The following is a 24346-nucleotide window of genomic DNA, read 5'->3' on the forward strand; positions in this document are numbered from 1 at the left end:
GCCAAAGAGATTCCTGCCTTCCATAATCAATCAGATGAAGGTAAGACTTGTGCTGAAGAACAAAATACCATTACCTACTTATACCATACATTACCAGTGTATACATCTGTTCACAAGTGCCCTGTAGGAAGATCATTATTGCAAATAAAGGTCACCAAGCAAATCATGTATTGTGGGAGGTCCCCATAGACTGAAGTAGAGAGAGATTATTAAAACATCAATTTAGCCTTAATTCTTATACTTCATTTTGATTATTACCTTAGTTTACATACTGAAGATTAGTATCAGTTAGGTTTTGCATTATGTGTTGAAACACATGCTGCTAAAAAGATTTTTGTCAGTCAGTTAACATGCCTTGTGCTACATGTGAAGCTTCTGAACCTGATTGACTTTAACAAAGAAGGAGAAAAAAAGAAGGAAAGGAAGAATCCATTCCTTTAGCACACTTCTCATTGTCTGTACAATGTTAGCTTACCTGATCTCTTGTATTGGGGTCAGACTAGGGCTCTTCCGGGCTGAGAAATAATTGCAGGGACAAGTAAACAAGATTAAAGCTGTCAATGAAAGTTAGTAATTGAGAAGTCTTACTGTCCACGTGACTTGAACTGTAGTGGGTGTCAGCACAACAGGATTATGCAGCCGTACAATGACGTCTCCTAGCTCTTTCTGGACTTGCCTGTGATCCACTCCTTGTGCTGGTGGACTGATATCTGCCAGGCCAATGACAGACACAAAATGATTATTTTAATAAAGAAGCTCACTTGTGTCATCTGTTCATTAGAACTGAAAAATCTAATGAATTGGTTTAAAATATTCTTAGTTTATAACACTTTCAAAAACCGCTATGCATAAGATGGAACGACGAACCCTTAAAAGTACCACATAAACATTCACTGCCATAAATAAACACCACACTTTCTGTTACTTGGGCAATTAAAAATGTTCCTATCTAGCCCAAATAATAATGTAAAACATTTTTTTCTAAAAGCTAATGAGTGATTGGTGAGGCTCCATATTCACCTGTTTTAAAATATTCAGATGATAATAGTCCTGGAGTGGTTGCAGGGCTAGAGCACAAATAGTTTGTATAATTTAAACAAGTGATAATGTGGAACTGAATATGTACATTTGCTTGTTTTTAAACTGTGTATGTTATACTCAATATGCTTCTTCAAATTTCCTCTCCTTTTCAATATGCACTGTACTTTCCTCTCCTTTTCAGTTTGACACAATATGAGTGAGAAAGAGAGAGGAGCCAGTGAACCATGCTAAAAGAGCAATTTCCTGTTATTTAAGCCTGTCCCTCTACAAAAAATGTATACATTTTCCAGGTGTTCATGTCTGAAAATGAGATTAAGATTTCCCTGTCACACAGAGAAGACATGGATTACATTGCAGAGATTTTTCCAAATCCTACCTTCACCGTGAAAACATACATTCCCCCACCTTATTACAGGTAGGTTGCATTAGCTCTGTGTAGAAAGAGGGCAATCTGTGAGTAGGTTCTATCCCACCACACCACTCTGGCTCTGCTCCTTGACAATAGTGGCTCTTGGGGACTTCAGTGTGGCTATATGGACAAAGTTATGCAACCTGAAATTGCATGGTCTTTTCTGTGCGTGGAGCTAAAATATAAATCTCTTTAGTCCTGCCTCTGGTCTACCTATTCATTCCCCATCCTACTCACATTTCCTATGAGATTACCCATGTGCATTCCAACCCTAAGAACAGTCCCCAACTATGTGGTGACAGAACTGGTAGGTCATTGCTGGCAAGGTAAATGTATCATAAGTGGCTTTCTTTGTATGGATCTGGCTCCACAGCATGCAGCACTCAGAGAAACTCTTTATCCCAATGATTTCAAAATGCCACATATTCAACTTTTAGGCTATATGTTCTCTCCACAACATAGCATGGGGTGGGAGGAAGAGTCATCATAGAAACCTCACTAGGTTTATAGAAGCAGTAGCTACACCTTCAGCACATTCTCCCCTGAGTTGCTTTTGGAAAGAAGTGAGGATCCTTCCCAAGTGATGCACTGGAATTTCCTTGGAGTTTGTTGTGTCTGGGTGTTTGTTGTGTCTGGGTTAAGTCAGAGAGGGGCAACTGAACGTGACATACTTCCATCCACACAACACAGACTTCCCTTAGTGTCTGCTTCTCTCTCTGAAGAGCTGGGAGTTGGGGTACCAGCATTGTGTTCAGATTTAATTACTTCACAAAACTGGTGCTGCTAGAGGAGAAAGGGGGCCCAAAATCCTGATATAAAGTGGATAAGTATTCATAAGCTCTACTGTGATTTCCCAGGTGATCCACAAGAGCTATTCGTTTCACTGACCATACCTACGTCCCCATACATGCTGTCTTCAAACTCCTCCCTTCACAAAGGAAAGCCTCAAGGAAGGTGACACCTTTTCTGTCTGGTAGTCTTATTTATGGGAGAGTAGTATATAGATCCTTATTCTCTTAATAGGAATTATTTATTATTATTATTATTATTATTATTATTATTATTACAAAAGAGTGATAACACTGAGCTTAAGAAAGAAAAACATTCAAAGCATGACTCAGATACCACAGTATTCAGGATTTTGATAAAAATCTGGTTTTCATAGTCTAGATTTCAGCTTCATATTTTGAGCAATATTCTGGGTTTTGATTCATTTAAGAGACATAATATACACAGACTTTCTAGTGACTTTCAAAAGTGTGGGATGACTCTATTAGCATCCCAAAGGGAATATAAGCAAAAAATGGAAAAGATAGTAATGGTGCAGAAGTGGTATGCTGAGCAAAATATTTCTATTTAAAATGAGTGAAAAAGAGAAAGACAGACAGATATTAAAATTAACTTGTAGCAGAGCACCTCAGATTTGTTTATTGAAATGTAACTTATATTAACTAAAAAACTCTTTTATACTTGATATAAAACAATTCCCACAGTTATCCATGATTACGTTTTAGAACATATTATTACCTACGTAGGGGACAGAATCAGTAGCATTCTGAGATTATATTCCCTTTGGAAGGGAAACATATATAATGTATACAGAGTTAGTGCATGTTAACATAGATAAATTTCCATAAATTAAAAAAGGACTAATCAAAGTTGGGTACAGATATCACCACTACCTATGTAATATTGTTCATTATACAAACAGAAGAATCCACATGTGGAAGTGTTATCCATGTGAATTTTGCATGCAACTTTAACTTGCATACCAGATTTTGCCCACTTATTCATCTTCCCAAGGACTGAATTTTTAAATGTCTAGCAACTTCAAATGGCTGCATTTTTCAAAATCAACCTGAATGAGAAATATGTCCTTCTCTCACAGAATTGCATTCATCTGATGTCCAGGGCAGGGAATAATATGTCCTAGATCAGTAATCCAATCATTCAAGGCTAGAGATAAGAACTTTATGCTATAGGAACAGGGAAAGGTCCCAGTTGAAAAAATCTAGCCCAGGAAGAGCCTAAGATACTGGCTATTCAAATCATGTAATTGATAAGTTTAGAAAATGTGCGTTAGGCCACTTTAAGAGGTTTCTGGATCTTTATTGTGCTCCTCTGCCACTGAATCCTGTTGTGGACTTATGGCACTAAGATCATGTGGTTTTACAGATGAAGGAAGAGAAATACAGTGCCAATAAAATATTAAAATATTTTTCTGCAAAATACCTAGCCTATGCTAAATAAAATACAGAGGGGCTGCATTAGATTATAGAATGGACAAACTCACTGTGTTCATTGTCTGATTTCAAGTGATTAATTGTATATCTTAATGCTTTTTTAACATAGTTTTAAAAGAAATTTACAGAAAATAAAAATGTTAGAATATGCAAATATTGGCTAAATATGATTGGACTGTTCCATACCATGTAACTGAGACAATCTGCAGGAGGGAGTTACACTCCTGCAAAATCTTAGGAGTTGCTAAGTACCTCCTTTCACACTCCTTAGCATGCTAGAGAATTCATCCTAGAAGGACAGCTAATAATTTGTACTGATGGGACTTCTGTACTCCTTAGCAGTCTAACACCTAGCGACACTTTTGGCTGGTTGGATGAGCCTTGGAAAGGGAGTTTGTGCTAAAGCAGGGTGGCACAGGAGTCGAGGATCTGCTGAATCGAAACTTTGTTCACATACGAACAACAATGCTCATGATACTGAAAAACTTGATACTCAGCCTCAAGCCACCCTGAAAGGTATGGCAATTGAGTTGCCTGGAAATCCAGAAAGAAGCCTAAACACAGTATAGTGTTTGAGCGCTCCTCAGAACAAGAGAGCTAGCCTCAAGTCATGTTCTTTACACATCTTTTGGGTGACCTACATGCCACTGAGAACCATGTGTTTATTTGGCATTTACAAGGGACTTTTTTTTTAGCACAACCTTGGCAACTAGTGACTCCAAATGAACCTAGTAAGTTCAGAAGCATTTTATTTAGAGTTCTTTATTTCAATATTATTAATGGTGTTTATGAATGTATGGTTATTCAACATACAAAGCAAACAGTAGTGGTCTTAATGGGATGAGTGGCTTGAGGAATTCTTGCTTGGTGTAATGATTTGCAGTCTAAATGTGTGAATTTGCTCAGTATACTCTGCATGTTATTTGCCATATTTTTATTTAATGAAGCCAAATGTTAAGTTATAAAGTTATCATGGATACGTGCTGTGAATTAATATAATCTATCATTGCTCTAATTGCTTCTTTACTTAGCTATGGCTAGTATGAATAGGCTTTTTACTGCGTGTCAGTTTTCTTTGTGAGTCAGAGTTGAATCCAAGCATTATTAGAAATCACATCAAAACATTATGTTAATTGTCAATTGATTTTATTATTTAATTCCACTAAATAGTAAGGTATCAAAGAACTATACATGTGCTACAGGAAATGGAAACTACATGTCCTGAAGCTAATGAAAAGAACTGCTTTTTGCTGCAATCAAATCTCTTGTCAATATGTAAAGATGTGGAATGTAAGTGTTTTTAAGAGCTAGATCAACCTATGAGCATGGATCATAGAATCAGGGCTGGTGTGCAATGGAACTGATGGGGAGATGCTCTCCTTTGGAGAGCAGAATCCCACCTGGAGTCTTCTTGATGCAGTGTGGGTGGGTAACAATAATTTTTGTAGCAAACCTTTAAAAAACAAGCCTCCAGTCTATTCCTACCCAACCCTGCCCCTTGCAGAGAACAATCTAGGGTCTTTTACAAGTGCTGTGGCTGCTGGGAGACTTCTCAGGGGGCAGAGACGCTATCTTCACCCTCCTTACCTTCCTGCATAACCAAGTAAGGCGAGGAAAAGACCTTTCTGTAAATGAATCATCCATTGACAGGAATAAGTCTGATTAAACAATGGTTCCTAACTGTTTCCTGTTCAATGAAGAGTTATGCTGTGTGATGCAGAATGTGGGCAATGCATGACAAAGTCATGTCGTGTCCTGTGCTCCACAGAGAAGTTTGTCCATTTTCACTATGTCCATTTAGACTGAGAATAGTGAGAATAAATTGTGTTTAAAACAACCATTCCTGTTTGTCAGCATTTCACGTGACTTCTGCACAGGTGTAAGTAATAGGAAGCAATGGAGGATCTGGGCCATCTTTATCTAATTGCACTAACTGTCCTACAGTTGAGAAGTCCTATATATGCCACCCTTTTTTCATTTACTATTCGGTGGATGAATGTAGAGAACATAATGATGTTAACACACAACCCAGGATATATTTTATAATAATTCTCGGCATGAATTAGATTCACATTAATTTTTTCCAAAACATTGGGCCAGATTCATTCATACACTGTCGCTGCTTTGTGCAACTCTGATGGTGAAAACAAGTTGAAAACCTAGCTTTTATCTTTATATCATGTTTATATGACCCCCATTAACATAGTGCCTGGGCAGCTCATGATCATGAAAATAGTTATCCTGAAAAAAATCCCTTTGAGGTAGGGAAGTGCTATTATCACCAATTTACAGATGGGGAACTGAGGCACAGATAGACAAAGAACAACATCTGTTATGGTATTAATGCACCTAAAATGCAGACAGGATTTTCAAAAGTACCTGAACAATATGAGTGGGGTGTAGGTGCTTTTGAAAATTGCACTAAACACCTACCTGCATCTGTAGGCACTGCAAAACCTCTACAAATCTGGCCTTAAGGGACTTATCTAAGGTTGCACAAAAAGTCAGTAGTGCAGCAGAAAATTAAACCTGGATTTATCAGCTCCCCACTAGTGGAGGTCAGTACACAGTGTGTTGAGTTACCATGACAGTGCAAAGCAGATGAACTAAACTGGCCCAATTTTCAGAGATTTTTCATCCTTCTTTCTATTATTATGTTATTCAAGCAAAAACCTGGATACAGCTGAAGAGCTTATGAATAATTAATGTTTGACATTACCTTGTGTGCGGACAGGATCTGACATAGGGCTGGGGTCACTCAGACCTTGTGAGTTGATTGCTCTCACCATAAACAGGTAGATTGTATTTGGTCGCAATCCTCTTACAGTGTAGAGTGTTGTCTTTACATGATTAGCAACTGTTTGCCAGCTGTTACTCACAGATTGGCTGCAATGAGAACATGGTTGAAAACTAGAGATTAAAGCAAAAAGAACTGCCAGGGTCACTGATAGTTCAGTTTCCTGCACTTAGGACTAAATTTATATAGACCATCCCCAACTCTAACCTGTTCTTATAAACTTCCACTGACAATGACTCCAAAACTGCGCTAGGTTATTTGGTCTGGTGCTTAACTATCCTTATAGTTAGGAAGTTTTCTTAATGTCTAAGTCTCCGTTGCTACAATTTAAGCCCATTACTTCTTGTCCTGTCTTCAGGAGTTAAGAAAAGCAATTTATCACCTTAATAAACTTTTACATAGCAGAGAGAGAAAGGATTTGTAAAAGAAGTTGGGTTTCATTTCCTTCCCGAAGTTAAACACTGTGGAAAAAACCAGCAAGATCAATAAAAAAAATAAAAATGAAAGTCATGTTGGTTTTAGTTAATTCATCAAGAGAGTAGACCATGTTACAAAACAAAACAATAGAAGCAGAAAAATGTTTCAACCCAGCTGAAGTGAAAGCTTTTACTAATACATTACAGCTCTCTAAAATAAATACCCACAAAAGGAACAGATACGGAAAAGTGGAAAAGTAAATTTGAATGATAAATTGGGCCCTTTTGAACAAATGTTTGAAAAGAATAAACCTGTTAAAAGAATAAGTTTCTAAACTACATGGTAAATTATGCCAATAAATCATCCTGCTAAAAAAATGTGTTCTCACTGAATTAAATCCATATGCAAAATTACAACATAGCCTTTCAAAAACATATGTGCAAAAGAAACACACACACACACACACGCACACGCACACACACACACACAAGTACGTTTGCAGCTGGACTGGTCTATAAACAAAATATCATCTTGCGTCTGTAAAGATCTCACGTGTGATTGTTAAAAATAGCTTCCTATGAATATATGGTGCTTTTTAGAGTCATGGGGCGGGATGTCATTGCAGCTTATGTAAAGTAAAATGGGAAGTTTTGCTAAGGATAGAGAAATAAAGTGATTTCCTAGCTGTGAGTTGTACATTTTTCATGAGAAAGCTTTGTGTCTTTTCCATATGGTACTATTTGGTACTATTTAATTTTCACATGTGTGGAATGACATATTGGAAGTTACAGACTCATCTTTACTGAAAACTATTATTTGCATAATTTAGAAATGGGACGTAAATATTTATGTAAGAGGATGAGTTGTCATTATTGTGCCCTTATGAGGTGTTGCATATCTTAGAGGACCATAGACTACAATGCTAATTAAAAGACAAAATATATTTACTCTTTTTTCTTTCATTATTTTAACACACTGATTCAGGAAGGTACTTAAACATGACCCTAACAAAACATGCAAGTTACCCGTTGATTTAAATTACTTGCTGAATTGTGGCCTAAGGGCTCAATCCTGTAAGATACTGTATACACCTGTAAGACGCTTGCCACCTCAACTCCTATCAGCTTGAGACTTGCGGGATCAAGCTCTAATCAATCAGATGTTTGTTTTTTAATTTTATTCCATATTGTATAAACATACTGGAATTTCACAAGGTTTCTTTTTGTTTGTATTTTTAATAAACATTCCGATTTAAGAAAACCAAACATCCCAACATGTTCATGGATTAGGGAATTCTGTTAGTAACTGTTTTTTAATCTGGTTTACTCAGTCCTAACTAAACTACTCCCCAACATTCTCATTTGAAACCCTCAGTGATGATCAGGATTAAGAAATAAGTAACAAATGATTTAATATGCAGTGAAGCTATAATTCTGCTGACCTGAAGAAATAGTCTGGTGCTTATCAAAGCTTTCCATTAAGAAATAATTAATTAAAAATTTAAAAAAATAATCTGAAAAATAAAAATGAACTCCTTGCCATCTAGGATAAGACCTTTATTAAGTTAATTCAATTTGCAGATGTCCACACAGGTACCATCATACTAGGAACATAGCTAACAGTGTGTTAAAAACAAAGTTAGAAAGGAAATAGATTAGAAGTGGACATTTTCACATACCTAAAAGCTTCAATAATATATGCACTGGCTGGTAAGCTTCCAGAGGTGCCTGGCTGCCAGGACAAGGTGACACTGTTTTTAGTAACATCAGTGACCTGGGGTTTGGATGGTGGCCCAGGAAGGTCATTCAAATCATAATTTTTACTGACTGTTGCTCCACCAACCTCTGTGAGGGGGTAAATAAAAATAGTTAACTTTTATCCTTGACTGTACAATTTGATTTAAAAAAGGTGAGTAAAAAAAAGCTATACAAATAAATTATGATAGGGAGCACAATAACCACAATGCTTACTGACTTAACTTAAAAATAAAAGACAGAGAGAGTCAGGTTTACATTTAGAGACATATGTTCTTGGAAATAGGCTGTCAGTCTTTATAGCAACTTATGCTTATAAAACAAACCAACCCAAAGGAAGCAATAACAATAAAAAAAATGGAGGGGAGAGAAGAGAAAGCTTAGTCTGCTTCATTTTTTGTTAATAACTGGGACAGATTCAACATATCAGTCAACAGAAGGCATGAGAAAGCCCCCAATTTTACAAAAGCATCTCCATTCAGGTAGACTCTTTTGGCCCACGTGGAACTCCAGAGACTTCAGTTCGATTCTGCATGGCCATAAAAGCATTCCTGCATGGAAAATTAGTTTGCTGGCACTCACGTTTGGCTTAGATATAACTCTCTAATGTAGCTTGATATTAATACAACTGGTTATGCTATCAGTGGAGATTTAGAAAAAATAACACCAAAATCTAAGGCATGTGAACATATCCAGCCTTTCTATCTAAAATATATATTAATCTCAATACCAGTTGCCTTTAAAACAGATCTGCTATAACACAGCAAACATGAACCAAGAGAATAACCAGCTTCTCATATAGCTTACCTGTCACCTCTAGCACAGCGCTCCAAGATGTCTCCCCACTTGAACTTGTGGCCACGCACGTGTAAGTGCCAGTGTCGGATATCTAGTCATACAAAAATAGTTAAGAACATTTTTGACACACCTTCAACATCATGTGGCACAATCCTCTTAAGTTTTTTCAAGATAATTATTAATGTAAAATCAGAAGGACTTAGCCTACATTGTACACCAGATATTAAATGATTATTTAATGGTGGCTTACTTTTAGAGATATAATAACGTTACTTGCTCTCTCTATTTTCTCTCCCCACACCAATTATACTAATTCACATATTGTTAATGTCACTGATACAGGGTATGGGTATTTCAAAATGGTTTATTTAAAACATACCAATAATGTTTTTTTTATGTATGAAGGAAGATCCAGGTGAATTCCAGTAAACATATAACATAATATACCCATGACTGAAATTGTAATTTAAAGTGTGTCTAAATTATTATGAAATGGGTACAGATTTCAACTTTAGTGAAGATTAAGCTTCAGTTTCATAATCTTTGTCTTGATTTAGTTTCCAATCCCATCTGGGTTGTCTGACACTCTTGCATTCTTCTGTTGTAGAGAAAGTATTACAGTAGTAAGGGTCTTTTTAGATGAGGCTTTAAAATAAGTTCTGTCTAATTGGTATGGATATTAAGGTCCTCATACATAACATTTTTTAGCTGAGTCAGTAGCCTAGGCAAATTTCCCTCCCCTTTCCACAGTTATGAAGAGTGGTATGAGGTTATTAATGAACAGTCAGCCGCCTTCCACACCAGAGGGTTTGCATTTCAGTTGTGCTGTATGGTTGGAGCTTGAGAAGTGTTTTGGGGATCTTTTGGGATAAAATGTGTTATAGTCACATAAATGATTATCTCTGTATCTTATCAGATATGCAGAATTTATATGGGGGAAATTATCTGTGATCAAATTGACACTCACTGAATTATTTTCCTCTGCTTTTCATATTTTTTCCGTCACACTGACTGATTTCCCCTGATGTTTTGTTATTTCTCACTTTGAAGGCTAAGGGAAGCTGTGAATTGAGAGCTGATAATTGTTCCGGTGAGATCTACTGAGATCAATGGAATATCACAGTTGGCCAACAGCATGGTGTGTACTGAGAAGCCCCCAACCTGCGAGGTGTAAAACATGCCAGTCTATAAATGGAAATGGAGTGGGAAGAGTGCTGACTCTGATGATAGGAGAGAAGAATTATATTCACTGGGGGGAAGATTGCACTGGAAAATCTCAATGGATTTAGGATTAAATCCAAAAATGGTTTATTGGACTGTAAGGGGATATAGTATGTGTGTGCTCTGCTCTATATTAAATTGGAACTGAAATCAATGTGCTCATAGCTTGATTTTGGCTGTGGAGGCAAATCGGCAAGATGCTCTTTACAATATTTGCTGCTCTATTTTTTTAATTGATTTTTGAAGTTTATCATGTTTGAATTGTGATGACACATTTTGATTCAGACACATTATTGCTGCAGTATACAATTGTTATTGACAGGGCAGGACAGGTAATTAGTGATGTAACTGTTTAGTAAATTTGCCTGAATTTTAAGACCTGAATTTTAAGAATATGCAGTTGCCTTGAGTCAGAAAGAGCCTCTGAAATATTCAAAACGTAATCCAGCTGCTGGGAAAAAACAAAGGCACTTGATGACAGATAGCCTTATCAGCAGAGACTGGGAGCAATATAGCATTCTCTGCTATACTGTTCTACTGTGTGTTTTCTAAGCTGTTGTTTGGGAAAAGGTAACTTTGTAATGTGGTAGTCAAATGCAGTTTTTTAACTATTTGTGCATCACTGTGGCAAAGTGGAATATGACACTGGACACGGTGAGTATACTTAGAAAGCAAATACTGTATATAAAGAATGCTGAGGATATTCCACTTCTTGTAGCCCATGAAGTTAACTACCAGCTATGCGGATTACATGTGTGCCTACTGAATTGTGGATCTGCGTGATAACACTGTTTGCTTTTTAATCTTTTGTGATATTAAACACACACAAAAAGGAGAAATATCAAGACAGTCAATGGCAATTCATTGTTTTTCAACATCTCATACCAACTCAGTAATGTTGGGGGAAGGGTTTGGCTGGACAGGGGATAACTGTTCTATGGGAAGGGTAGACCCCCCCACCACTGTCATAGAGACCAAAACCTAACCTATGCATAAGTTTGAATGAACCACCTATGGCTGTGGACAGTCAGTTACTTTTAAGGGTACGTCTACACTTAGTCCCTAGTTCGAGCTAGGGATGCAAATGTAGCCGACCGAAATTGCTAATGAAACAGGGATTTAAATAGCACGCGCTTCATTAGCATGATTTTGCCCGTGTGTTATTCCGCTGATTCGAAGCGAAAGTGCGTGCAGGGACGCATTAGTTCGAACCAAATCCCTTGGTTCGAACTAACGTTGCTCCTCAAATAATTAATTCATAAAGTTTGCTGCTTCCAGCTTAAAGCAATTTATGGTGTTGAGTCTTTCTTCCTGGTGTGTCTGATTCAAATAACAGACGTTACTGCATTGAGAAAGCTTGTGGAGCAAATTTTTGAGTCTCTAATGAAAATGGGCCACTCAAGGATCAATAAAACCTCCATGTCTTTAAAAGCCACACTTAATGATGGATTTTCCTTTACCCTGACAGTATTTCTTTTCTCTTTTACAGATCATATACCTCTAACAAAGACATTAATGTGCTGGCACGATTCAACAAGTATTTCATTGTTTGCATGACTGCATGGAGGCAGGCTTCCCATGAGCTTCTGCCTCATGGACACTCCACAGAAGCCCATCATCAATGCCCTGCGAGTTTGTTTGAAATCACCAAGCTCCCACCTTTAATTGCTACTTTCGAACACTACTGGGGAATCTTGACTATTCAGCCGCACTCTTTAATCCAGCTCTACAGTAAAAATGCATTAACCTTCATGGCCCAAGACCGCCTTTAGCCCAGAGAGGGAGGATAAATTGTTTACCCAAGGAAAGCTGGCATAAATTTTTTAATAAATTCCATTTTGTTCCAAGGAGGTTAACAATTCATTTACGATCACTGATGAGATGTTGGCAGAAAGCTAAACTGCTGCTCATTTCTTGTCCTTTATAGTCTTGCTGATTATTTTTTCCCCTGATAAAACTAAGTGCAAACATTAGTGCTGATGAAATTAAATATTTCCAGAAATTATTTCTAAACAACTACTGAAGAATACAACTATATTCACCTTTCTACATTTTACTATATTTTATACATATTTGGAAATGTTTAATGTATATCTCTATGCTTTATATATTTTACATAAATACATGAATCTACACAATGGTTGTCATTAGCAAGGTAACATTTAACAACAAGGGACAACGTGGTGGTAGATGAGATATTGCAGATTTAATTTATACTCTAAATAAGACACATCAGATATCAATGTGTTAAATTGTTTGCAATGCTTCCTTTTGAATGGCAACCACTCTGTATGTGAGTGTAGACATATCAAAGAATCAGTCCTCCATACCTTATCTGCACTGCAGCACAGAGCAGCCAGAAAGCTGCTCTAAACGAGTGACTGAGTACGCTATGCAACCTGGCTCCCGTCACTTCCCATTAAGGGCCTCCCCTGAGTGAGGTAGGACAGGTTGAAGGATACAGTACCTACTCAGACCACTGCAGCTGGCATAAGTTAAATGAACCTCATGTATCTGATCCAGAATTGAGCCTATGGGCAAACTACATTTTGCCACTTCATTCAGAGTTATTTGTTTTAATTTTTTACTTTTGTTTTCTTATAAAGCCTTGTGACCAGGAGATTTTGAACACCATCCTGCTTTCCCTAAGTGGGACATATCATTGATTTTAATCTGACCATCTGCATGTGTAATGATCATAGGCATGACTATAGGCTGCAGGAATAGACCCAATTATACAAGAAAACACTTTACTAATGTAATTCTAAATCCCATTTGGAAAATAAATGTGCTTCAAATATGGTGTGTTTTTTTTCTTTTTAGATAGAAATTCATTTAAAACGTTTGATAAGAAATGATCAAGGCACCAGAATTTCATTTAAGATCACATTTCACATCTCATTTTGTCTCTGCCCTATATGAATTCCACCCTCCACTGCTCTATAGAAATGTTGCACCATATCCGCCTTTAATATCTCTGGCAGAGGTAGGATGTGAATTTTGCTCAATGAAAACCTGATGCTGGACGATATAAGGCATTTGATTTTCAGATACTTTCAAACTGTACTGGCCAGACAGTCCTCCATGCCCTATGCCAAAGAGGGGGGAACACTGCCCTAACCATGCAGCTAGGGAAATCCCAGTACATATAGAACATAACCAGCACAGCCAGCTCCAGGGCACCTCTCTCTCTTAGTCCCTGGTGTAGTAGATCTGGTAAGGGAGTAAGTAGCCAAAGCCCATCTGCAGTCTAGGAGTACCTGATTATGGTAACAGCTCCTTGGAGACAAATTATCAGCTGGAACAAATGAGGCTGCTCCAATTTGAAACAATGAATGAACTGAAACCCAGTTTCAGGGTCAGACGAGATGGAGATGGTGACCAGTTCCCTGTACCCATCTCCTGCACAGAATGCAGCTTAGCCAGCCCTCACTTCTGTCTGAATCCCAATATGTTACCTGAAACCCTCTACAACACAAAAGTGTTTCTAAACTTTTTAAGACTTGAGGAACACCAAACAATAATTTTTTTATGAGGAATACCAAGGAGTTTTTTTATTGAGCAAAAAATAAACAAACAAACAAAAAAAGCAGAGGGAGCCTGCGGAAAAGTTATTGAGAAAAAAATGGTCAGGGGGGAGGGGAGTTATTGAGCCCCTTCCCCCAAAAAACGTTGCCTGACCTTTTAAGGGCAGCCATTTTGAACTCTGTTGTTCTCCACAGCACACCAAATGGACCTTTAATCTCTCTGGCAAAGGTAGGATGTGAATTTTGCTCAATGAAAACCTGACGCTAGACGATATTATTCTAAATGGAGGGACACACGTCAACTTTGAAGGCAAGAATGACTAACCACTGGATGGGAGTTCCTCAGCAGCTTAGTAATGATCCAGTCCTAACAAAGATTCATTTGTATTAGCACTTACCCGGAGAGTTTTAATCTGCAAAGTCCCCTGCTCCTGTATTGATATTCTAGGATCTCTTCCCAGGAATGTGAATCCTTCCTTTAACCAGCTAATAACAGGAAGAGGGTCGCCAGTAGCTTTACACTTCAGCAAAGCTGTCCCATCTACTGCCAATGTCTGATTGGCTGGACCTTGTAAAATGATGGGTGGAGGCCTATCTGTCAAAACTAAATGACAACACAACAATTATTCAAGTGCTCACGTTTAGTAGTTATTATTTCTGTAACAGAATAAAAATATTAACAAAATCATGTATAATATCCAGGGAAATTGAAAACATTACTTTCTGCAAGACCCATTATGAATGTAAGATGTTTAAAAGGGGTGTGCTTAGCTACAATGAAATGGCACCTAGATTTGAGCTGGCTAATAAGAAACATTGAAAGATTATCATGCTTACGTGAGCATGGGTATGTCTACACTGCAAAAAAATAGCAGGGTTGACTTGGCCTTGTTGGGCTTAGGACCACCCTCTTCAGGGAGGAACAGTTCAGATTTAACCAAACTGTTTACTTATCAAATTGTTTCATCACCTTTTAAAATCATGAACTCTGATATTTTTCTCCCTAATATTTTATATTTGCATGCTTGAAATCAGGGAGGCTGACAGAAATGCCAGGCCTCTTGGCAAGGTGAAGAGGCCGGCTCTGCGCCCTGGAAAAACCAGGGCTACGGCAGCCAGCTCTCAGTGCCACCTGGAGCGTGCTCGGCCAGGCCTTTCCCAATCCTCAGAGCTACCTGGAGTGCATCGTTGGTGCCCTGGTGGCAATTTAAAGGGCCCAGAGCTTCCTGCTGCCACTGTCGCTACTGCAGGTGCAGGGTGGTCTGCAACCCAGGCCCTTTGAAATCACCAGGACCTGGGGCAACTGCCTTCTTTGTCTCCCCTCCCCACTCCCCATCAGTGAGCTTGCTTGAAATATTTCATTAAGGACTCTGTAACTAGTGAGTCCTTGGTTGCGTCAGAGCCTTATTCCACTACTTAGTGCGGTATCTTGAAGATGAGGTAAATGATCGTGTTAACTTTTCTTGTAAGAATAATTGTTATAAATAATTCTGTTGAAATTATTCACTATGCCATGTTTGGTCCATTGAAATACCTTCAGCAAAAATATATTAAGGTGAATCCTAGGCCACATAAGTTTTCATTTACATTTAATGTGGAGCAATGTGTCTTCACTTTTCTAGGTGAGTGGATATAGATTGAAAGAATGAAAACATATAATTGCTTAGGTTGATAACTATACATCTTTAGTTATTTGTAGCAACTCATTGCTTTTTTTATGGGTAGCAATATAGGTATTTTAAAAGCTTATTGTTTTTTAGATATTGCTCTTTGGCATCTAATTAGTTTTTTTTACTGCCCAAATGAGTAGCTCATAATCCTTTAAATGGGTTTGATCAATAAAGTAATTGAAAGTCTCCTGGCTAGAAGGAATCTTCATTTCCAAGAGTGTTATGGGTGAAAAACTACTACAGGTTTCCATGACACTAAGGCTAAAGGTTAAATGAACACTTAGGATTTTCAGTGATCTGTGAACAACTGTATTGTTTTCACCACTATGACTTGTAAATCTTCTGTAAAATGTTTTAAAATTCTCCTAGTTTTGTCAGTTATTTAAATATATAAACAGGATTCCCATGACAGAGGTCTCTCAGTGAATTAGTAATCAACACTTGAGCAGATCACTGGAAAGATGTTTGTATATCAGAGTCTATCTATCTCAAAGATGGACAAATATTGTAAAACATCCATGAATTGTTGCTCTAATTTTTAGGTGAATTTTTTTTATCCAAACACAAACCCTTTCGTGCTCATTTCCATTGAAACTGAATTTAAAAGTAGTATCTGCAACATTCATATATGCATGTAATCTGGTGATGGAAACAATATGATGTGCTCTATTTGACCAGTCACAACTGAGCAATACAACTTGAATTTCAAAGAGAGACAGCTGGGTACTCACAGAGAACTATTTGTGACTAATCCCTTGAGTTAAAAAAATACAGTGGACAAATGATCAATCAATAAATATGAACAATGAGTAGATTGGAGGGCGTTGAGATTTACTTCTCAATATTCTGTGCAGAAAAAGAGGCTAAATTTATGGAATAAATTACTAACTGTGAATTCTTCTCTTTATAACAGAGAGAAAGAGAGTACTAAATGGAAGCTTTTAGTTTGTACTTATTTGTTGTACTAAGACTGTGTACCTTTCCTTTTGAAAGATTGCAAAGACTGCCTCCTTTTTAAAAAAATGATTTTACTTTTCCAGATGTGATTAGGCACTGGATTTATGTGATGATCTTTCAAGACAGTACAAGATCTGAATTTCAAATATACTGAAAGCTCTTAGCACAGTCCATAATCAGCAAAATTATCACTCAACTCAGCACATTTCATCACAGCAAGTAATCTTTTCTCATAGGAACACTTGAGTTAAAAATATTTCTAGTAAAGACTTCTAAGTGCAAAAATGTAACAACTGAAACACTGCTATATATGGTATAATTAAGCACTTGTTTTTCTGCACATGACATATGTTTTCATTCTGTATTGGAATTTCAATTGAATCCAAATTACTCTGGGATCAAACAAAAATGTGTTCAAAATGAAAATGATGGCTCGCCACTATTATTAAATCATTAACCAAACTGAAAAATTCTGGGCTATGAAATAAAACTGGAATCACCAGCCAAAAACTGGAAAGCCAATACTTAAATATATGGCTAATATTTTAAATGTTTTAATTTTAATATATTTTTAAAACTTGAAATTAGATTTCTCTATTCATAAATATACTAACTTCTATAACTTACACTCAGAGTTAGCTGACAACGAATATTTAGATATTTATGCCTAATTCTCTAACTAAAGGCAATGTAAAATATTATCTGTAATACAATGGTGCTTTCACAATTTCAGTTACAGTATACACTTTTTGCACATTCCTCGTGACCGTTATCCACCGCTCAACTCAATAATGTATTCATATTTCGATAAAATAATCATGTAAGTATATTACAGTGACTGTCCTAACTTTCAGGTTCTGGGAGATATTTGAAGAATGCAGATTTTTCATTCCTTTAGTCATACAATCACGATTGAATGCTTCCTTAAGGAATGTAGAATGCTAAATACCTTTGAATGTAATTAGTTCAAGCTGAGTTTGCTTTTTGCCATCGACACCTTAATGAGCTTTTCTGTTGACTGGGTGCATAAGTTGATGCACATGCAGAAGAGGTCAATGATGATTTTTTTTCATACACAGAAATAAAAAAAAGATTAAGCTAGACCAGAGGCCTTGTCTGTCTAAAGGAAGAATTTCTCATCACTGATATCCTTGAACCCGACTTGCTCCTTTCAGCCCCAGTTGCAGTAAATCTCTGCAGCAACAGCAGGTGCAACCATTAACAGCTCAATGTCCTATCAGCCAATGTTTGTGTGTTCTATTTATTCCAATCACAGCCACAGCATTGAATCAGGCTGTGCCATGGACAGATATTAAAAAATACTGCCATTCCATTAATTTTAAATGACCTTTTAATCTACATGTAAATTTGAATTGTATGAAAATGCATCATTTTGTCACAGAGAGTAAGAGAAAAGGAAGACTTAAAGAGGTCACAGAGCGAAGGTGAGGCTTTAATCTCCCAGAAACTACTTTAAGGAAATGCACCATGTGCTTGTAAAGATGCAAGGATAAGGAAGAAATTATCTGTCCTTGTCATAAAAATATAGACAGCTTTTGGAAAACAACAAAAAAAGGCATCAAATTCATGTTCAAACCTCTACAGTGTGTGTCTGAACCTCTCTACCTGTCACTTGTGATGAATATGCTTTTGTGAAGAGCCAGATTATTCAGAATTAGACATCTTTTCAAACTTTCATGATGTAGGCAGGTCTCTGAGGGAGCTGTAATAGTGAATCTGTGCATGTAACAACAGTTTTAACAGTAAAAATGAGTCAAAGTCTGTCAGGAGCTATTTAATGAGTCAGTTAAGATAGGGAATAATAAGGCCTGGAAATGCGATGACCTGGTAGGCAAATCAGGATTTCAGCTAAATTTTCTGTAGGAATGTAAAGGACCAATTCTGCCTTAGATCCATAAACAGAACTCACACTGACATCAACAGGATTCATGGGATCAAACTGAAGGAGATATATGCACTAATTAGGAAAGAATATATTTCAAATATTTTTCTAAAACAAAGTGGTGAAATGGCTAGTGTCAAGTCACAATGTGTTGTAGTATTTGTCAATCTGTCAGTCTGACTCCCATCATGTCAGTATCTGAGCACACACATTAATTATCCTTAAAACAGTCCTATGAGGATAGGGAAGTATTACAGGCCCCTGTTTACAAATGGGGATTTGAGACAGAGAGAGACTAAAGGCCAGGGTCCTTAGCTGATGTGCACAGACATGGCTCCATAGATTTAAATGGAGTTATGCCAGTTTACATGAGCTGATGATATGTCCCTCAGTGACTACCCTAAGGTAACGAAGTCTGTTGCACAGCTGGGAACTGAACCTAGTATTCCTAAATTTGAACTCTATACAGTATAAAACCATCCATTGCACATTTTGGATTAGAACACTGACATCTTAGATTTCAAGTTCCAGTGTATTGAACAGTGTCCCTTAACACTAATTATATTCTGAGTTGGTGTGTCCCTCCTTTTTACTGACTGTTTTAAACATGTACCAACTTTCAAATAATATGCAAACCTGTATCCATGTTTTTGTGTTACTGAAGAAGAATCTGCACTGCATTGTTTATAATCTACAGAAATCTTTATGTTTGACAAGACAGGACCTAATATGTCTATATTTACAAATTATATTTTAGCTTTTTCAGTGCAATGGTTTTAAAAAAAACAATAGTCATCCTCATTTCTTACCATCAGTAACTTCCAGCTGAGCCTTTGCTAAAATGCTCCCAGCAACCGTCAGTGCCTGACAGATGTAGTAGCCCGCATCAGATCGCTGAATGTTGGTAATAGTGAGGTCGCCTGTTGGTGATACTGAATACCTACTATTGGGTTGGAGAGGCTGGTTTGGAAAGAGTAGATTCTGTAAAGACAATTCAAATTACATTAGTGCAAAGTACAAGAACACTGCTTTTCCCTTACACAAGAGCACAATAATTTATTTTACAAGCATTACATACAAACAGAAAAGAGCATGACTATTTATATACAGGTTGAACTTCACTAGTCTGGCACCCTCGGGACTTGACTGGTGCCAAAACAGAGAATTTGCTGAACCACGGGAGGTCAGTATTGTCTAGAAGCATTAACAACATTTCTACAGCTTACTGTGCTCTTAGAAGACATTTAGGGACAAATAAGAGCTTAATAATTGCACTGAATAATGAGAGCCAGGACTGGTGGCTGTAAACAAACTTTATGGGACTGCGGGAAACTTGGCCACGCCCAGTCCTTTTTTAGTGACGGTACGCCCCAGGACGACGTACCAGCACCTATTTTCCCTCCATAACTTAAATGAATTCCCCTTGAGTGTACCGACACCTCTTTTCCTGGGGTGACTGGGCTTCCAATGGAAGCCCGCTTGGGATACGTGGCTCTTAAAGGGGCTGTAACAGCATTTCGGCCCCTGCCGCGGGGTTTTTTCTCAACAACTTTCCTCCTCCCCCTCCCCCCCCAGTTTCGGCTTTTTTGTTTTGGTTTGGTTTTTTTGCTCAACAACTTCCCCCTGGAATACTTACAAAAAAAGCACTGGCCATACCCATGACAAGTGAACATCCGGCTAACTAAAAGCATGCTGGACCAGAGAGTGCTGGACTCTAGAGATTCAACCTGTAGTAGCAAAGGTATACATAGGTCTTGCTGTTTGTTTTTCAGACACAAAATAAAGCAATGTTCCCTGCCTTGAGAAGCTTGTAGTTTAAGTTAGATATGGCATCACTGAAAAAAAGACAACATACAATTGTGTTGCTGGTAGGAGTTGAGGTATGCAGAATGTTTTCAACAAAAATGTGGATGATTTCTTCTTTCATATGTATTTTGTTGTTACTTCTGAATTTGTTTCATGTGTACCTTACTAACTCTGAAATTCACTTTAAAAACATTCATAGATGGGCATTAGGTTAGGAGTAGATAACACTAGAGTGCACATTAGAAAGCTACCTAAAAGGAGTGAATTGTGAGTAGAGATGTGAAAGAGGAAAATGAGATTTTTTGGCAATTAATACTTGATCCTGGCAAAAGTAGCAGCTTGAACAAGGCATAGAAGCAGAAATGGCAAGAGAGGCTATAAAGAAAGAGGGGCTGGCAGTGCATGGGACATGAAAGAAGGAATAGAAGGAAATTAAACCTGAGACATAGACAAGAAGCAGAGCAACATGGAACTTTGAAGGCGGGATAAGGAGTATAAATTTGATGTGAAAATTGGCAAGGAGAGAATAGTTTTGAGGATAGGGTAGTACATTTAGAATGGGGGAGTTGTTTCAGCTGATACCCTTTTAATGGAAAAAGATGAGAATTGGGGAAAGTAGAGTAGAGTAGAGAATTCGGTAATCAATGCAAAAAAATCATGCAAAAAGATAATCAATGCTGGAACCAGGGCTTTAGCACCTGGGGGCAAATTTTAGAGAGAAAAGTGATGACAGCTGACAATGGCCTTGATGAGAAGAAAAAAGGGATGAGAAGAGTGGAGAGACAGCACTCAGGGAAAGACAAATTAATGAAACTGGCAGGGGGGATGGAAAAGAGGAATAAGGGAGAGGATTAGGAGTTAGGATGAGAGGTTAGTATGTAAGGGGGGGAAACTGCCTGAATTAACTAACTCAACATAATGATGGAACCATGATTTATGAACTAGTTTAAGTAAAACACACTGAACCAATTCCTATAAAAATATTACAATTTTTAACACTAGTGGCGTATCCAAGCATGGGAGGAAAATTAATGTAAGCTATTGATTATTAAGTGGTTCTTAACCCTATTTAATCATGCCATTCTTCTTTGTGTCTGTAGTTGCTATGTTCCTTCTCCTGCCCTCCAAATACATATACTGCTGCCTCACTCTGAAGGGAGTGTGGTGAGCAGAGACTGCTGGCTGAGCATCCAGTTATGAAGGCCAAGAGCAGCACAGATGTCAGAGTGGCACTTTTCACAGCAGACTTACCATTCCATCACCAATCTTAACATCTGTGCTGTGCTGCCATCCTAGGGCTGAGAGCTGGAGTCCCACGACATCCAGACGAGGATTGAAGGCAGGAAGGGAGGAAGGCACTGGGGAGCAAGCTGTTGCCCTCAGAGGGGTGGGGCTCCAAATGTCTCCTGTGTCCTATCCCTGTACCTCCTGGCTTGCCCAATCCCAGACAGAGTTATCTGCTTTAGGGTGAGGTAATTTTGTTTAGCTCTCTAATAATGGTGGCTTGAAAAACTTCAGATTTTAAAGTTTGCCGACTGGTACTAAGCTGAAAATCAAAACTTGCAGGATGGTCTTCAGTGTTGAGTGTTCACTATAACTGTTCCAAAAGGATTCAAGGGGAGTTTTATCATTCACTTTTAGGGGTGCAAAGTTAGGCTAATGGTAGATGCTTTTGGGAAAACTTGCAGCCCCTGCATCACATCATTTTGTTGGCAAACCCCTCAATGTAGTCGCAAATGTGCCAACAGAAGAGTGCTTTTGTTGGCAGAGCCACCTCTTGCATATGATGAATGGCGTGGAGGGGTTCACACTCTAGGGCTGGAGCACCCACTGTCAGCCACCCACTCACCCACCCACCAGAACCTTCCCATCCCTCCAGCGCCTCCTGCCCATGATCAGGCCCCATTGATCAACCCTTCTTCCCCCCTCCCAGTGCTTACTGCCTGCCACAGATTAGATGCTTTGCGGAATCAGAGAGTGCTGTAGGGGAAGGGAAAGGAGTGAGAACACGGTACACCTGGAGAGGTGGCAGAACTATGCAGGGAAGAGGCAGGGTAGGAGTGCAGGAAGAGTGGTGGAGGGGGAAGGGTGGTAGAACAAGGGTAAAGACATGGGGGAAGGGAGAGGGGTAGAGCCAGGGGGCACCTATTATTAGAAACTTGGCACCTATTATATACCTAAGTTCCCTGTGAGCTGTGTGGCCACACGACTGCACAGCCCTTTAATGAGCCCCATGCAGAGGTTCAGAGTTCCTATGCAGGTAAGGAGCAGAGCTGACAGGCAAGAGGAGGGGGCATCTTGCTGAGCAGCAGCTTCAAAGGGAGCTGCCTGCTTCAGATAAAGGAGCTCCCAGATCAGACAAAGAGGGGTGATGGGAAGGAGGGAATAGTGACTGGGAGGGAGAGTTGTAGGGAAGAGGCATTTGGCGAGAGGAGGTGGCAGAGGGAGTAACTGGCTAGGAGGGGAGGGGATGAACGTTTGGAGAATCCCAGAGGGGATGAACGTTTGGAGAATCCCATCTGACCAAGGAGAGAGAAAGAGAAGGGCAGAGGCAGAAACCCAGCACTTCTCCTCAAGCCTCCTGGGCTTGGAAGGGGGTTGGGAAGAAGCTGACTGCATGAGATAGGTGGGGGAAAGTGGGAGTGGGTGGGTGCTGGCATTGGGGTGAGGTGGAAGTGAATAGTACGTTTGTTCTGTTTCTCCTGGAGTGAGGTAGGGGAGGGGAGAAGAGTTTGTGCTGTGTCCTGTCTCCCAGGTAGGCTGCTGGTGCTTGCAAGTTTGAGAAGTGGGATTTTATCCCAGCCCCCAGCTGGACTTGGGGAAGCAAATTACACAGGGATAAGAGGGGGAAAGAGGAGGTGCTGGCATTAGGGTGAGGTGGAGGCAAGAGGGAGTTTGCTTGAGGTGTCCCTACACTTGCTGCAGTCCTCTCTGTTTGTCTGGGTTGCAGGGAGAGGGGAATCATGCAGGGTGTGTGTATGCCAGGACATAGGCATGCTTACATTTCAAACAAAGTTTACAGAGGTGTTAATGGCTTAAGGAAAGAAAAAGATTCTTTTAACAGAATTTTTGGAGTGTTGCAGATATCTAAAACTCTTATCTTAATGATTTTTTAAAAAATCCTGTGTTTCTAATTAATACGTGGTATATTGCATTGCATTAAGGCATGATTTTTGCTACATGGTAGAGTTCTGGCTCTTATGAGTTAGAAGTAGCAGTACTGGGTGTGATGCTAGTTTGTACAATCAAACCTTATTTGCAAGCTCTTTGAAACATGCATCTGTCTACAAACCTTGAAGCCATGTGTTAACTTGTTCTGGGCCTTCTACTGTTTGAGTTGGAGACACACACAAGGTGAAAGTTTCAAACCAGGAGAACTTTTATCTGTTTTTAGAAGTCTCTGTTTCACTTGTTCTTGTATAGCATGGATCCTAAACATTCTCCAGAGAAACTACATAAGCCTTAGTGAATTCCTTTTACTCTCCTTTCCAGTGTCAGTAAATATTAGTATTTACAAGGAGAGCACGACTATTTCTAGTTGATTCATAGATTTGTTTAGCATCTTAAGGCAGAGCTATGTGTGGATAATACATATTTTTGGTATGTTTACTGGCTTGAGTTGTTAGAAAGGATGATATGTGTACGCCAAGGGTAGTGTTAATTTTCTTTTCTTATTTGATTTCATATTAAGTATCACAAACATTGCTCCTTATTAACTATTCCCTGTTTTAATATATTTTCTTCCGCACCTATAGACTTTGTGTGTGTGTATATCTATAATCTATATCTATATCTATATCTAT

The 24346-nt window shown here is 38.5% G+C and overlaps 1 protein-coding gene across 21 annotated transcripts in view; it reads right to left on the reverse strand.

The window, feature by feature from the left end:
- ROBO2 (roundabout guidance receptor 2) overlaps positions 1–24346 on the reverse strand; it is a 621912-nt gene that overhangs the window by 97140 nt on the left and 500426 nt on the right. For all 21 annotated transcript variants that reach the window (XM_089773474.1, XM_089773465.1, XM_089773469.1 and 18 more), the window contains 6 exons: positions 19547–19718; positions 14606–14811; positions 9469–9550; positions 8586–8751; positions 6413–6579; positions 589–710 (listed from right to left, as the gene is read on the reverse strand). In XM_089773474.1, coding sequence (XP_089629600.1) covers positions 589–710; positions 6413–6579; positions 8586–8751; positions 9469–9550; positions 14606–14811; positions 19547–19718 — 915 coding nt within the window. The remainder of the gene's footprint in view (positions 1–588; positions 711–6412; positions 6580–8585; positions 8752–9468; positions 9551–14605; positions 14812–19546; positions 19719–24346) is intronic.

Source organism: Pelodiscus sinensis, chromosome 1 (genome assembly GCF_052426305.1).
Source record: "Pelodiscus sinensis isolate ZL-2025 chromosome 1, ASM5242630v1, whole genome shotgun sequence".
NCBI lineage: Eukaryota > Metazoa > Chordata > Testudines > Trionychidae > Pelodiscus > Pelodiscus sinensis.